Source organism: Rhagoletis zephyria, unplaced genomic scaffold (assembly GCF_001687245.7).
Source record: "Rhagoletis zephyria isolate East Lansing unplaced genomic scaffold, Rhagoletis_zephyria_1.1 Rzeph_scaffold_00485, whole genome shotgun sequence".
Taxonomy (NCBI): domain Eukaryota; kingdom Metazoa; phylum Arthropoda; class Insecta; order Diptera; family Tephritidae; genus Rhagoletis; species Rhagoletis zephyria.
The window spans coordinates 100,370-112,771 of NW_016157569.1; the positions used below are offsets into that span (position 1 = coordinate 100,370).

General features: G+C 36.3%; 2 protein-coding genes across 2 annotated transcripts; one reads left to right on the top strand and one right to left on the bottom strand.

The window, feature by feature from the left end:
* Nucleotides 1–43: 43 nt before the first annotated feature.
* JMJD7 (Jumonji domain containing 7) lies at nucleotides 44–1,675 on the top strand. The gene has a single exon (XM_017611947.1). The coding sequence runs from the start codon at nucleotides 558–560 to the stop codon at nucleotides 1,521–1,523; it is 966 nt and encodes a 321-aa protein (XP_017467436.1). The 5' UTR covers nucleotides 44–557; the 3' UTR covers nucleotides 1,524–1,675.
* Nucleotides 1,676–2,155: 480 nt separating this feature from the next.
* Pdi (protein disulfide isomerase) lies at nucleotides 2,156–11,666 on the bottom strand. Its single transcript, XM_017611948.1, has 4 exons — nucleotides 11,339–11,666; nucleotides 4,376–4,683; nucleotides 3,031–3,999; nucleotides 2,156–2,916 (listed from the first exon to the last, which is right to left on the bottom strand). The coding sequence occupies exons 1-4, from the start codon at nucleotides 11,493–11,495 to the stop codon at nucleotides 2,854–2,856; spliced, it is 1,497 nt and encodes a 498-aa protein (XP_017467437.1). The 5' UTR covers nucleotides 11,496–11,666; the 3' UTR covers nucleotides 2,156–2,853.
* Nucleotides 11,667–12,402: the final 736 nt, after the last annotated feature.

A 12,402-nucleotide genomic window follows, 5' to 3' on the forward strand; every position in this document is an offset into this window, starting at 1 on the left:
TTTAATTTGTAATTTGTGGTATTTCAACGTTTTCCTTACGCTGGTGTCTAAATTGTATGGCTTCTCCTGTCGGCAGAGCTGTACCCACTTTCTGGCCAAGGCGTCGTCGCGGGGAAACAAAAAAAAAACTGCATTTGGTGCCTTTGCGCCTACGGCGGCTGCAATTCAACACACGACACGACATTTTTATAAAGTTTTTATTACAAATAAAACGTTTTTTACTTCAGAACGCACGAATTACTTCGATTTTTCACTTGAAAGTACACAATACGATTGCACTTGTTTATAAACTTTAAAGTTTGTTTACGTATTGCCATAAACGTCAAAGTCGGCAAAACCAAGGTAGCGGTTTCGTTCTTGTTCGAGTTGCAATCACAACTGCAGTGTTGCGCGAATTATTAAAGTATCACGTACGGTGTGAATTTCTAGCAACGTGTTATTTATTGTTCACACGTGCTTGGGCAGAAATTTTCATCAGTGCGGCAGTGATGCCGCTTTTATTACGTGCCTCGAACATGCCCTTCCTCTACTAGCAGGTGTACCATCTGCTCACAAGCATGGAGAGGATAACTGCGGCGCTGGACGTGTTATTGAAGGAAGCAAATGAGCTATATATTGGCACAGAAGTAGTCGAACTAGATCAAATACCAAATCCAATAGAATTTGCGCGCAATTTTTATGCCAAAAGTCAACCAGTGGTGATACGTAATGCGGTCAAGCATTGGCCAGCGGTACAAAAATGGAATCCATCGTATCTAGAGCAAATGCTTGGCAACAAATTGTTAGACGTCACAACAACGCCTAACGGTTACGCGGACGGCTTGGCAAAACAAGATGAAACGGAGTATTTTGTGCTTCCTCTGGAGGAGAAGATGTGTATGAGGGAATTCTTGGAAAGACTTGATGACCCTACTGGAGCAATACACTATATTCAAAAGCAGAATTCAAATTTCACCACCGATTTTCCAGAGTTGGCAGATGATATTAATGTTAACGACTTAAATTTTGCCGAAAAATGTTTGAATACCCCGCCGCTGGTAAATTTTTGGATGGGCGATGAGCGCGCTGTCACATCTATGCACAAAGATCCCTTCGATAATATATATTGCGTTATCGCTGGACATAAGGACTTTATATTGCTACCACCACACCAGGTAGTAAATATTCCTCGGCAACAATATCCGGTCGGACAATATCGACGTAATACACTGGGTCAGTTCTATATTGAGCCAGTGTTGAATGAGCTTGCCGAAGAAAATGAATCTAAACAGATGCAAACCGAATGGATTAGTATCGATCCATTAGCACCGGATTTAGGCAAATATCCGAAGTTCGCACAAGTCCATCCTTTGCATGTGCGTGTATACGCCGGTGACGTTTTGTTTCTGCCTAATTTTTGGTTTCATCACGTGCAACAGAGTCACAAGTGTATAGCCGTGAATTTTTGGTATGATATGGAGTTCGATAGTCGTTACTGTTATTTTCGAATGTTAGAAAAACTTTTGGAAATAAATCCAAAATAATTTAAAACTGGCATTAATTTAAATTTATTTACTTGGGGAGTTAAAGAGTTCAATTTGTGGCAAACGCACATTTGTTTTCCGATTACTTATTTCGGGATGGAGCCTTTTGGAGAATCTCAAAAATTAGTGTTATAAAAGGTTAAATTAATCAAGAACGAAAACCTACCGGTACGGAAATCCGAGTCAGCTGACACGATCTGCCTTACCAAAGCGCCATGTAAATGAAAACTCAACACCGACGAATTTTTCTGTAGCCCAGAAATCTGCGGAATTTAGATTTTTCCGTGACAGCTGATTTCTTCCTTCTATAGATGGTTGCCACTTCGTCAGTTTTGCAGATGGTAAAAAAGTTATAAGTTCCTATTCAAAATACGTTTAAAATATTTGAAATTTACTATCGAATAAGGTTTTGAAAAATAAGTATTTTATATTTAGCTAGCATCTATTATGGTATGAAAAATTGTAGTTGAAAAGCCAAGTTTATGAAAAGGAATTGATGAGTGGCAACACTGTAGTAAGCAACACTGGGGGCTCCAGTTATCGACAAAATTCTGCGTATTCAGACAGCGTTTGAGTATAAGTTCTACGTTCTTGACTAATTTCACCTCAAGGCAGCACACAACCGTTTCTAATTCATTTCTACATAAACATATATTTATTTTATTGGCAAATTAGGTGACATTTTTGCTTTCACACCCATATGGTAGTAAATCGTGGAAGCGCTAATAGGTTCTTAAGAAATAATTTTAAAATTTTAAATCCTTTATTTGATCTTGGTGTGAATTGACCTTTCAACGCCTTTCGAACTTATATAGCCCCAACTTACACCATGGGCACTCATTCCTTATACATACAACATGTGCATTTGTGTAACTGTTTTTCCTTTTATAAAAAAGTACTAACTTCATTCACAAGAGATATTACCATAATTATAAAAAATAATAGCAAATACATATTTTTTTTTTTTAATATTTGTTTTGTTGAAGTTACTTAAAACGTAATACAAACAAATATTTATTGTAATTACTAAAAAAATAAAGATCTGCTGACGTTGCCCCTCTTCTGTTACAAATAGTTACAATTTTTGCTGTTGATTGGTAAGAGAGCATATTTAAACGGAATTGTTGTCTATTAAAAAATTACAATGGCGCAGCAGACCGGAAGGAAATGCTTTTGCACAAAAGTAAGAATGTTCCGTTGCATATTTTTTTGATTTTGTAAAATATCTATTAACATGTTCTGTATTAATGGTGGTAATGTAAATGTTATCCTGATGCTGCTGCTGATTGCTGCTGATCCTATAATTTTAAGTTTAAGTTATTGTAAAAGTTTACAATTCATCCTTCGGGTGTTCCTCGGGTTTCTCTGTAACCTCCTCTTCTGACTCGCCACCCTGAAAAAAATAAAATAAATATAAAATTAGTAGTGCGTATTAAACATATGTAGGATGTATATTCTACTATAAATATACAAACGTTCATTCAGTTTTGTAATATATCATATTTACCTGTGACACATCACCGCCTGCTTCCAGGAACTTCACGAAATCATCAAAAGTTCTGTCCAAATTGTAGTCAATGACTTTGTTATCGCCCTTGCGGTACAATTTAATGGTGGGGAATGACGAGATTTTAGTGTGCTCCAACTCATTGGCAGTGGCATCGATTTTAGCTACCACAATGTTCTCATTGTCCTTGAACTTCTCACCCAGTTGATCGTAGATGGGAACCAATTGCTTGCAGTGTCCACACCAAGGCGCATAGAATTCAACCAGAACATCTTTGCTCTTGTCAAAAGCAATGTCATCAAAATTGGTAGCAACCAGCACTTTAACAGGGTTCTTATCCCAATCCTCGGGCAACTCTTGTGACAACAGGTGTTGCTTCAATTTGCCATCCATGAACTTTTGCAAAAAGCTCTTGATGGTACTAGCAGATAAGTCATTCGATTCTGGCTTGTATTTGGCCATATCTTCTTCTAAGCGAATCAAACGGATAGTTGGTACTTCATCCTTTGCCATGCCGAAGAACTCGAAGATACGTTGGTGCTCTTCCTCATCCGAAGAGATGGTAACGAACAGTATGTCTTCGCGGTATTCCTTGGCAATCTCTTTTAAAGGATCGACATATTTCTCAATATGTCCTGCTTCTTTTGAGACGAAGAACAACAGATGCGATTTAATGGATCCACCGAAGATCTTGGCAGCCGATTCATGGTTGAATTCCACAATCAATGGCAGAGATTGCACTTGCACGAATTTTTTGATATTGTCAACGTTGGCTTCGCCTTCGAGTACCGATTTCTTATCATCGAATGGCTTGAAGAGTACAACACTGCCGTCTTTAACTTCATATTTGGCAACAACTTCATCGTTGCTGCTGATAGCAAACTCGAAGCTGTCCAAAGCGTTGGCGACAGCAATGAAAGCCTTGGCTTCGTCGGAATCTTGGTTCTTGAAAAAGCCGACAACGACGATCTAAAAAGCATTAAGAAAAATCACATATGTAAATATACGTATGAATATATGCATACAGTTTTCCAAAATAACATTAAATTATAAAATAAGTATTCAGCAATTTTTATTGAGCTTGAGGCTGTTTTTAATGAAAAACTATTGTGGAAAACGGCCTCAAGCGCAATAAAAATTGTTATAAAATAGTGCGTAGGCAACTGACTGTGTCAGTGGTGATCGTCGGTTCGAATCCTACTGAAAGAAGTCTGATGAGGAAATGTGGTGATTTCCGAAATAGCTTATCACTTCTACCATTTTTTCAAATTACTGTTGCTTTTTCCTTTGTTATAAAATAAGTATAAAATTGGAATACAAGATGATTGAAAATTTATCTACTTACTTTATCGTCTTTCAGCAATTCCTCAGCTTCTTCGACGGTATTCAGTTCCTTGGCCGGTGGACCAGTCTTCTTGGTAACCCATGAAATGATATCATCTGATTGACGGCCACCACTGTAATCGACGGGGACGCCGTTACGGAAGAACTTCAGTGTGGGATAACCACGCACCTGGTATTCCTCAGCCAATTCGCTCTCCACAGTAGCGTCGACCTTGGCCAATTTGATTTCCGATTTCTGTTCTTCTAAGTGCTGAGCGGCTTTAGCGTATTCGGGAGCGAGCGCTTTACAGTGGCCGCACCATGGAGCGTCTAGAAATTAGATGATTGAAAAGTATTTAAAAATCATTGTGTAAAATATTCTACGAAAATTGGTAACTTTCGTTAACCGGCATTAATTAAGGTCGCAGTAATGATAACACCATCAAATTTATAAACGAAACCTTAAAAAAGATTTCGAGAAAAACGACTTCGAAGTTTACCAAGTTTATTTTGATGCTTCTGAACGTTTTAATGGATTGAAGCTCGTTACTCGGGGGTTTTCAGGGTCGCCGATTACGAATCAGATGTTAGTTTTCCAAAATTCAAAATGGCTGATCCAATATGGCGGATGACATTTTCAAAAATTGATCGTAATCGCTTCAAACTCGTTACTCGGGGGGTTTTTGGTGTCGCTGAATACGAACCCGGCGTTCGTTTTAAAAATTCAAAATGGCGGATCCAATATTCGTTGACACCGAATTTTGAAAAACTAACATCGGATTCGTAATCAGCGACCCCGAAAACCCCCGAGTAACGAGTTTGATGCGAATATGATTAATTTCCGAATAGTTTGTCAGATTTGATTTTTTTTGTACTTTTTTTGTGAAAGTACCTAACTTTGAAATTGTGAAAAAAATAATGCAGCTCTGCGGTTAATTGCATTGAGAAGAGCGGCTCGTTTACTATAAGGGTCGATGAAAAAGTGAAAACCGATTTTTTCTGACCGTAGGTCGATTTTAACTTTACGTGTCACATATTAAGATAATACAAGTAATTTTTAAGCAAAAAACCAAACCGACTTCAATTCTCATATAAAAATTTAAGATTATGGTTAATTTCTTCATGATCTAATTATCGGATCTAAACAAAATTAGTATGGGACCACCCTTGAGGTACAACTTTTCCGATAAAAAAAAAGAATTATCGAAATCGGTTAACGTGGTCCAAAGTTATGGGGTAACATACATAAAAAAAAAATATCCGACGAACTGACAACCTCGTCCTTTTTTTAAGTCGGTTAAAAACTAAAAATTAAAATTGCATTTCTGTGTTCGTATGGAATAGGAGTATATTAAGGCATTCGCAGCATACGATTGTGAATGACTCACTGGCGCCGAGCCGCTGAAGAACTGTTGGAAAATAAACTTGCAAAAAATAGTTCCGCACTAGCAAATCAATATTTTTATTACGTCTCGTCAAAAGATTCCCTATCGTTTAAAGAATAAAGGGAATGCCGCATTATACTAAAGCCAGCTTCCCGACATAAGCTACTATTCCAAACGAACACAAATTTATTTACAGGATAGTATATTTTAATTTATTTCAATTACGTTCTTGTGCAAATAAACTCAATGAAAAGTTATCAACTGGAGCTGGCGATGAAGTAATAATTTCAACAGCCATCTGTACATATGTATGTACATTAAAGAGCAATAAAAATAATGAGGCCAGAAATATTTAAATATCAACTATAAATAAAACAATGCCAATAACACGTGTAATATGCATATCATACGATATGCATGTATGTAGATATAAATACATATTAGACTCCTGCGCAATTCCATTTAAATGGCCCAACAAGACATCCGATCGCCGCGCAAATACTTTCCATCCCCTACTTTCATCGTTCGGGTCAATTGTGAGTAAGCATAAACCAGTTTCAGCAAGCGTACGTAAACTACCGATCAATAGCAACACGCGTAGAGTATTTACTTTGCCTTCCGCAACTACTGCGAGTAAAAGGTATTTGACAGTAGAGTACTCTACTGGTAGTACTTGAGTATTTTCGAAGAAAACATNCGCCAAGTAGGGTATGTATGCGGAAAAATAGTAACAATGTGTTGGGAGTAGAGTACAATGCAGGGAGTACTTATTGAACGAAATGCGGCAAATACAATTGCGCTGGACTCTAATACATATATATTATGCACATACGTGTTATGTTCGCGTATGCTTGAATTAAGGACTACTGGCGTCATGACGAGGATAATTTTAGCACACACCATCTCTTTATAGCCTAATTATTTTTCGCGTGGGTAGATGATTTCATACATACGAACAACATATCATTACAATCACTATCAATATCATATTGAGAGCTAGCTGAGTGAAGAAAAGAATCGGCTAAATAATAGTTGCGTTCCAGATGCTTCACGATTTGCATGTTTTTACAGGAAGTCGTTCCAGGTGACCACCTCCCATAAGGTTTATTAATGGGGAAAACAGCTGTTCCTGCAAATCGTGTTTTTCGTGAATATCGTGCAGCATCTGGAACGCAACTATTGTTTTTTTTTATCTTCAAATATTGAAATAACTGGAAACACAGCCACAAATAGTGTCTTAAATTTTTATTTATCTCTGCTTACACAACGACGGCCAGTACAGGTCAATAAACTTGGAAACTATTATGCGTAAGCTAGGTTTACTCACTCTCCAAACGACCGACAGAGAAGTTGTAGTGTTGAAGAAAAAAAGCGTTGCATACATACTCTCAGATTTTGCAAGTCTGTGTTAGTCATTTAATGTATACATTAAAGCAATAGGCTTTATAGCAGTAAGGTATTGTAAGTAGAGGTAATCGAAACATAACCTAATTGTGCTTCTTTTTTTTTTGTTATAAGTATGCTGCTCACATGCCAATTTATGTATATGTAGGTTGTAATCAGGTTTTTGATTTTTTACGAAGTACCAAATTAAGTACATATTATAACTGTATACCCGATACTAATATGTATGTATGTATTTTCACTAACTAGATTAGAATGAAAAGTTGCTAAGTCCAGTTTTAAAAATTTTACAGCACGAATGGCTTCTTCTAGTAATTTTCTTCAAGTATTTCGCAAAACTTGGAATAAAAAATGTTGCGTATTTAAAGCAACTCGAACTTTATTATCGGCTTTTCGGCGCCTCTTTTGGCCTTAGCAAATTTGCCTTTCATTGAATATAAACGAGAAAAAAACAAGTACCTTATTTATTTTCGAAATGATAAATTTTTTAATTCCACTTGCTTCTTATATTAGAATACGAGTTTTCATTAAAAGTGGACTTATCAACTTTTCACTCTAAGCTATCGATAGCTTCCGATGAGATAATAGAGTATTGTATTTTACGATGTATGTATGTATATAAATATGTGATTATTTGTTTTTATTTTACTGATAGGCAAATAAAGATGCCATTTCTCATAAGGGGCCACAATGTCAACATTTCACTGATAAGTATAATTGCAGATAGGAAAGAAAGAAGAAATGATGCATTCTATGCTAAGAGAAAAGTTGCCGTCCATGGTAAGAACACCGTGTCCCTTAAATAAAAATTTATTATGTATTGCCACGTTGGTGCGCTACAGATACTTCTTATTCATTAAGTTAGCACATAGCTCGAAGTAGCTACGCAATTATGATTATTAAGTGATAATGAAAAATTTCAACAAGTGAAAATACATACGTGACGCGTCAAGTACATAAGAGCTTATTCGAATGAAAACATAGTACTTATTATAATTTTAGTTAATTTATATAGCCCCATGATTGCTCATATGTATTTGCAAACGTATATTGTTTCAAATTTAGTTAAAAAGTTAGTTATGATATAGACACTACACTAAATGCAAATACACGTCATGTTTATGGCGGTTATGGTTACTTTTTTAACAATTACCTGCTGTTGTTGTTGTTGTTGTAGCAGCATACAAATTCCACTTTTTGGGGAGTGTTGCTGGAGTGACAGTCCTTGGCCAGATATAAATCTGGGTCGTTCCGGTTACGTAGACCCGACTGTCGTGGGAACGAATTACCTGCTGTCGCCAATTCAGCTTAGTCACGACAGCGTATAAGGAATTTGACTAGCCAGCTAAATACTTATACATACGTTTGTACATACATATATGTATGTATTTATTTGTGTAAATAGTGTTTTTATTTAAGAAGACACGGTTAATAAGCGGATGTTTTGAAAAATTCAGAATTTAGAGGAGCTATGCTTTAGATGTGACAACACAGAGAATGGCTGCAGTGTCAAGCTCTGATTGGTCGTTAATACATGGTGTACATTGTGCAAAGCCAAATGCGAAAATTAGCTTGCATCAACATAATTTTTTTGTTATACCTACATATGCATATGCATATGTAGGGAATAGCAGCCGAAGTTAGGAAATTGACATTATTACAAATATAAATAACCATTCAATTTATTACCTAAATTGTGATGAATTTTTTTAATTAGACTTGATGCGAATATTTAATGAAAATTACATCTTTCACATTTAACACATGCTTTCATTTTAATTTATCATATTTTCTATAATTCTGCTGTTTTTTTTTTTTTCATTCGCAAAAGCAGGCAAAATATTAGGTGTTATCTAAAATACATACGGAACTTAGTTAATTAGTAATTTACTTGCTAAATTTCCAAAAACCTTAAGCCGCCTACTCACGCGAATAAACATTGTAGTCTTTTGAATCAAAAAAGTTAATTCAAGCCGACTGTATGTATTAAACTACGTACAAATGGGTTTCAAGTGATTGAATATTAAAATAGTTAATCTGGTTCCAGAAAATTAACAAGATATATTAAAGTGCGTACGGAAATGACATCTGACTGAATCCTACAACACCTGTTACATACTAATTGTATGCAGATGGCGTTTAGACCTTTTTTTTTTGCTACGAACTTGTACTTTATTATACTAGACAAAGTTTGCGATTTAGATTTTGCTAGGTTACTCTGTTATAAAGAACATAACGAAAAAAATCCACAATGAAAAAGCCTTGCAAGTATTTTTAAAATATCACTGCATGATTTGAGTGTGAGCTCCTCTATTTAGTCTGCAGTGTACGTACCTACCACCTCTATTTAGTCTGCAGTGTACGTACCTACCACTAAGACGACTGCTTGGACCAAATGCCTAACAAACATTTGGGCTAGAGAAAGATATGAAAATGATTAGAATTCTCACCTTCAGTTTTCAAAGGACAATACAATTGAGAATACATATTTACATACATAGATATCTATAGAGCCTATCAAACGTGCAATGCAATATATTTCGAAGGCTTTCAAATTGAGAAATTTTAGAAAGCAGTTGCATGAGCAGCCACACCTTGCATGTAAAGTGTCCTTCGAAAGAGGTTTTTTTTCTTATTTCTGAAGATTAATTGCAGAGTGCTAATGCAGCACGAGCAAGTTGAAATATATTTCCGAAATCGATTTACGTTCTCTCAATTGCAGTCACATTTTGCAACTCTTATTTCTGAAACTGATTTCCGAAATGTGGCAGAAAGGTGTTTCTGGCACACATCAAAATAAAATTTCCCTTTCTCAATTTGACAGCGAATTGCGGTGAAAAATTGGAAATATTGGTTTCCATGTATTTACTATGGGCGGAATAAAAATTTTCGGGTGAACTTTTTTTCGGGCGAAACTCAGGATAAGGCAGATTGCCACGACTTGCACGCTCTTATTTGTTGCAAATCATTGTGTAAAGTAGGCGTCCAGGCAACTATGAAAACAATAGACTTTTACGGAATCACCGTTATTGTCGTTGGCGTAATTTTCGTATGATTTACTAAAATCTCCAAATAGAAACAAGTTTTTTCTAATTGTGTAATTTTTGCGATTATGCCTTTTTTCGCAAACTGGTAACGTTTCTCAACATACGACATTCGCACGTTCCCACGTCAGTCGTGTACGTAACCGGAACGACCCAGATTTATATTTGGCCAAGGACTGTCACTCTAGTAACACTCCCCAAAAACTCTTTGGGGAACTTGTATGCTCCTACAACAACAACATATGGAATTCGCAAATGTCGTAGCCACTACAACAACGATACACAAATATGCCGATTCCCAAATAGTGGACTGCCGTTTTGATGGGTGAAAGGTTTGAAAGCTACAATTCAATATTATCAGATACAAATCTATCTGCGTACATTTTCTTCACATCATTATTTCCTGATAAACAAACATTTCCATACATAACACAAAGGTTAATCCAAGTTTGGATGATGAATAATATCGTCTTGGTATAGAATGGACACGTCACAAGAAATATTATTTATTCTTCCATACCCAATCACGTACGTGTATGCGTGTATTCTGGCTTTGGAGAGTCAGTAAATTGGCAGCGGAGACGAAATCTCCGGTTAGCCGGTAGAAAGTGAGAAAGAGAAGCAACAAAGATCTCCATATGCTTCGGAAACGTTGGAGCACGGAAATGTAATTTCCATAAAGAATACAAATGGAATGAACAAAGCGGCAAAGAATAAGGCAATAAGTAAAGAAGAAATTAATCCATAAAGGCAAAAACCGTACAGAGATAAAATGGCCAATGGGAAAAACTAGACACGCGTACACTTCACAAGCATCAAAGATATGTATAAGTATGCACATACAAATTTGTATACATATATGTACAGATTAATGCATATATGTACATATAGGCACTTCTTGTTGCACTTCCCTCTGGTACAATCGATGTGGCGATGCTTTCCACATTGTGCAGTCGAACAAATCCTGTCTCAATTTATGACTTGTTACCCCACCTTTTCTAATAATTAAGTACGCCAGATGGCTTTCAAAAAGTTTGTTCACTTATCTATAAAATAATAATGTCGCGATATTATAAAACCTGTTTCGTTTACTACATATTTTCTTATTTCATATTTCCCTAAGTTATCACAAGAGTCAAATTTTCTACTTACAGAACTCCACCAACAGGAATGGATGTTTCTTTATAACTTCCTGGAAATTACTGTTGGTCAGCACAAGTACTCCATCTTCGACTTTCACTTCTTCTTCGGCAAAAGCACCCGTTGCAGCAACGGCCACCAAAAGTAGCGCACAGATTAAGAGCTTCATGTTTTTTTATCTGTTTGTGATTATTTAGTTGCTAACTTGAAATATATCACGTTCCCGTCGAATAAAATAACCAATTTCCAAAGAAACCAAACCCTTCGTCTCGACTGGCAAGTGTAAAATGAAATGAACGAACTAATTTTCACTGAAAGCAAATGCTGATGACGAGTATGCAAATGGAAGAAAAAGTGGAGACTTTTCGGTTTACAGTGTTTCCACAAGCTAGTGCAAACAGGATTGTCGTTGCATTGCGGGCGGGTGCCATCAAGTGTCTTGTCAAAATTTATTTACATATATTTAAGTGAAACTGATGAATTGTTTGGGCAAAAAGGGTATCTTTTAAAAAATATGTAGATTTAGGCCGCTACATATCAACGGGCGTGAATTGAGTTAGAATATTTGGCGACCTTACTATTCGATGTGGTGTTATAAAATTTTAAATGCAACTATGCGTTTTTGCACTTGTACACGTTTCTTGTTGCACCTAATGCATCATCAATTACGCATCAATTACAGGTGATAGGATAGAACATGATTCAATAATAAAAGTTTAGATAATTATTGACAGCCGCGGTTTGACACTCCCTTACAAAAGGTTGCATTTACGAATTTATTGAGGGATAGAAGCTATGCTTCTTCTTATGAGCACGCTTCATGATTCAATAATATTATGCGCGTTCCTTATCTCCCAGAAATAGTCAGAAAAAGTCCGAAGTAGTCAGATTTAGTCCAAAAAGCGTTCCTTAACTCGGAAATGACAGCAAAAATGAGAGAGCAACAGTCAGTGAGAGCGACTCTCATCAGTCCGAAGTAGTCATGATTCAATAATACAAGAGGTTCATTCCTTATCTTTTTGGACTAAAATCTGAAAAGTGTCAAAATGCCAGAGCGTAAGCAAAATGCGCTCACT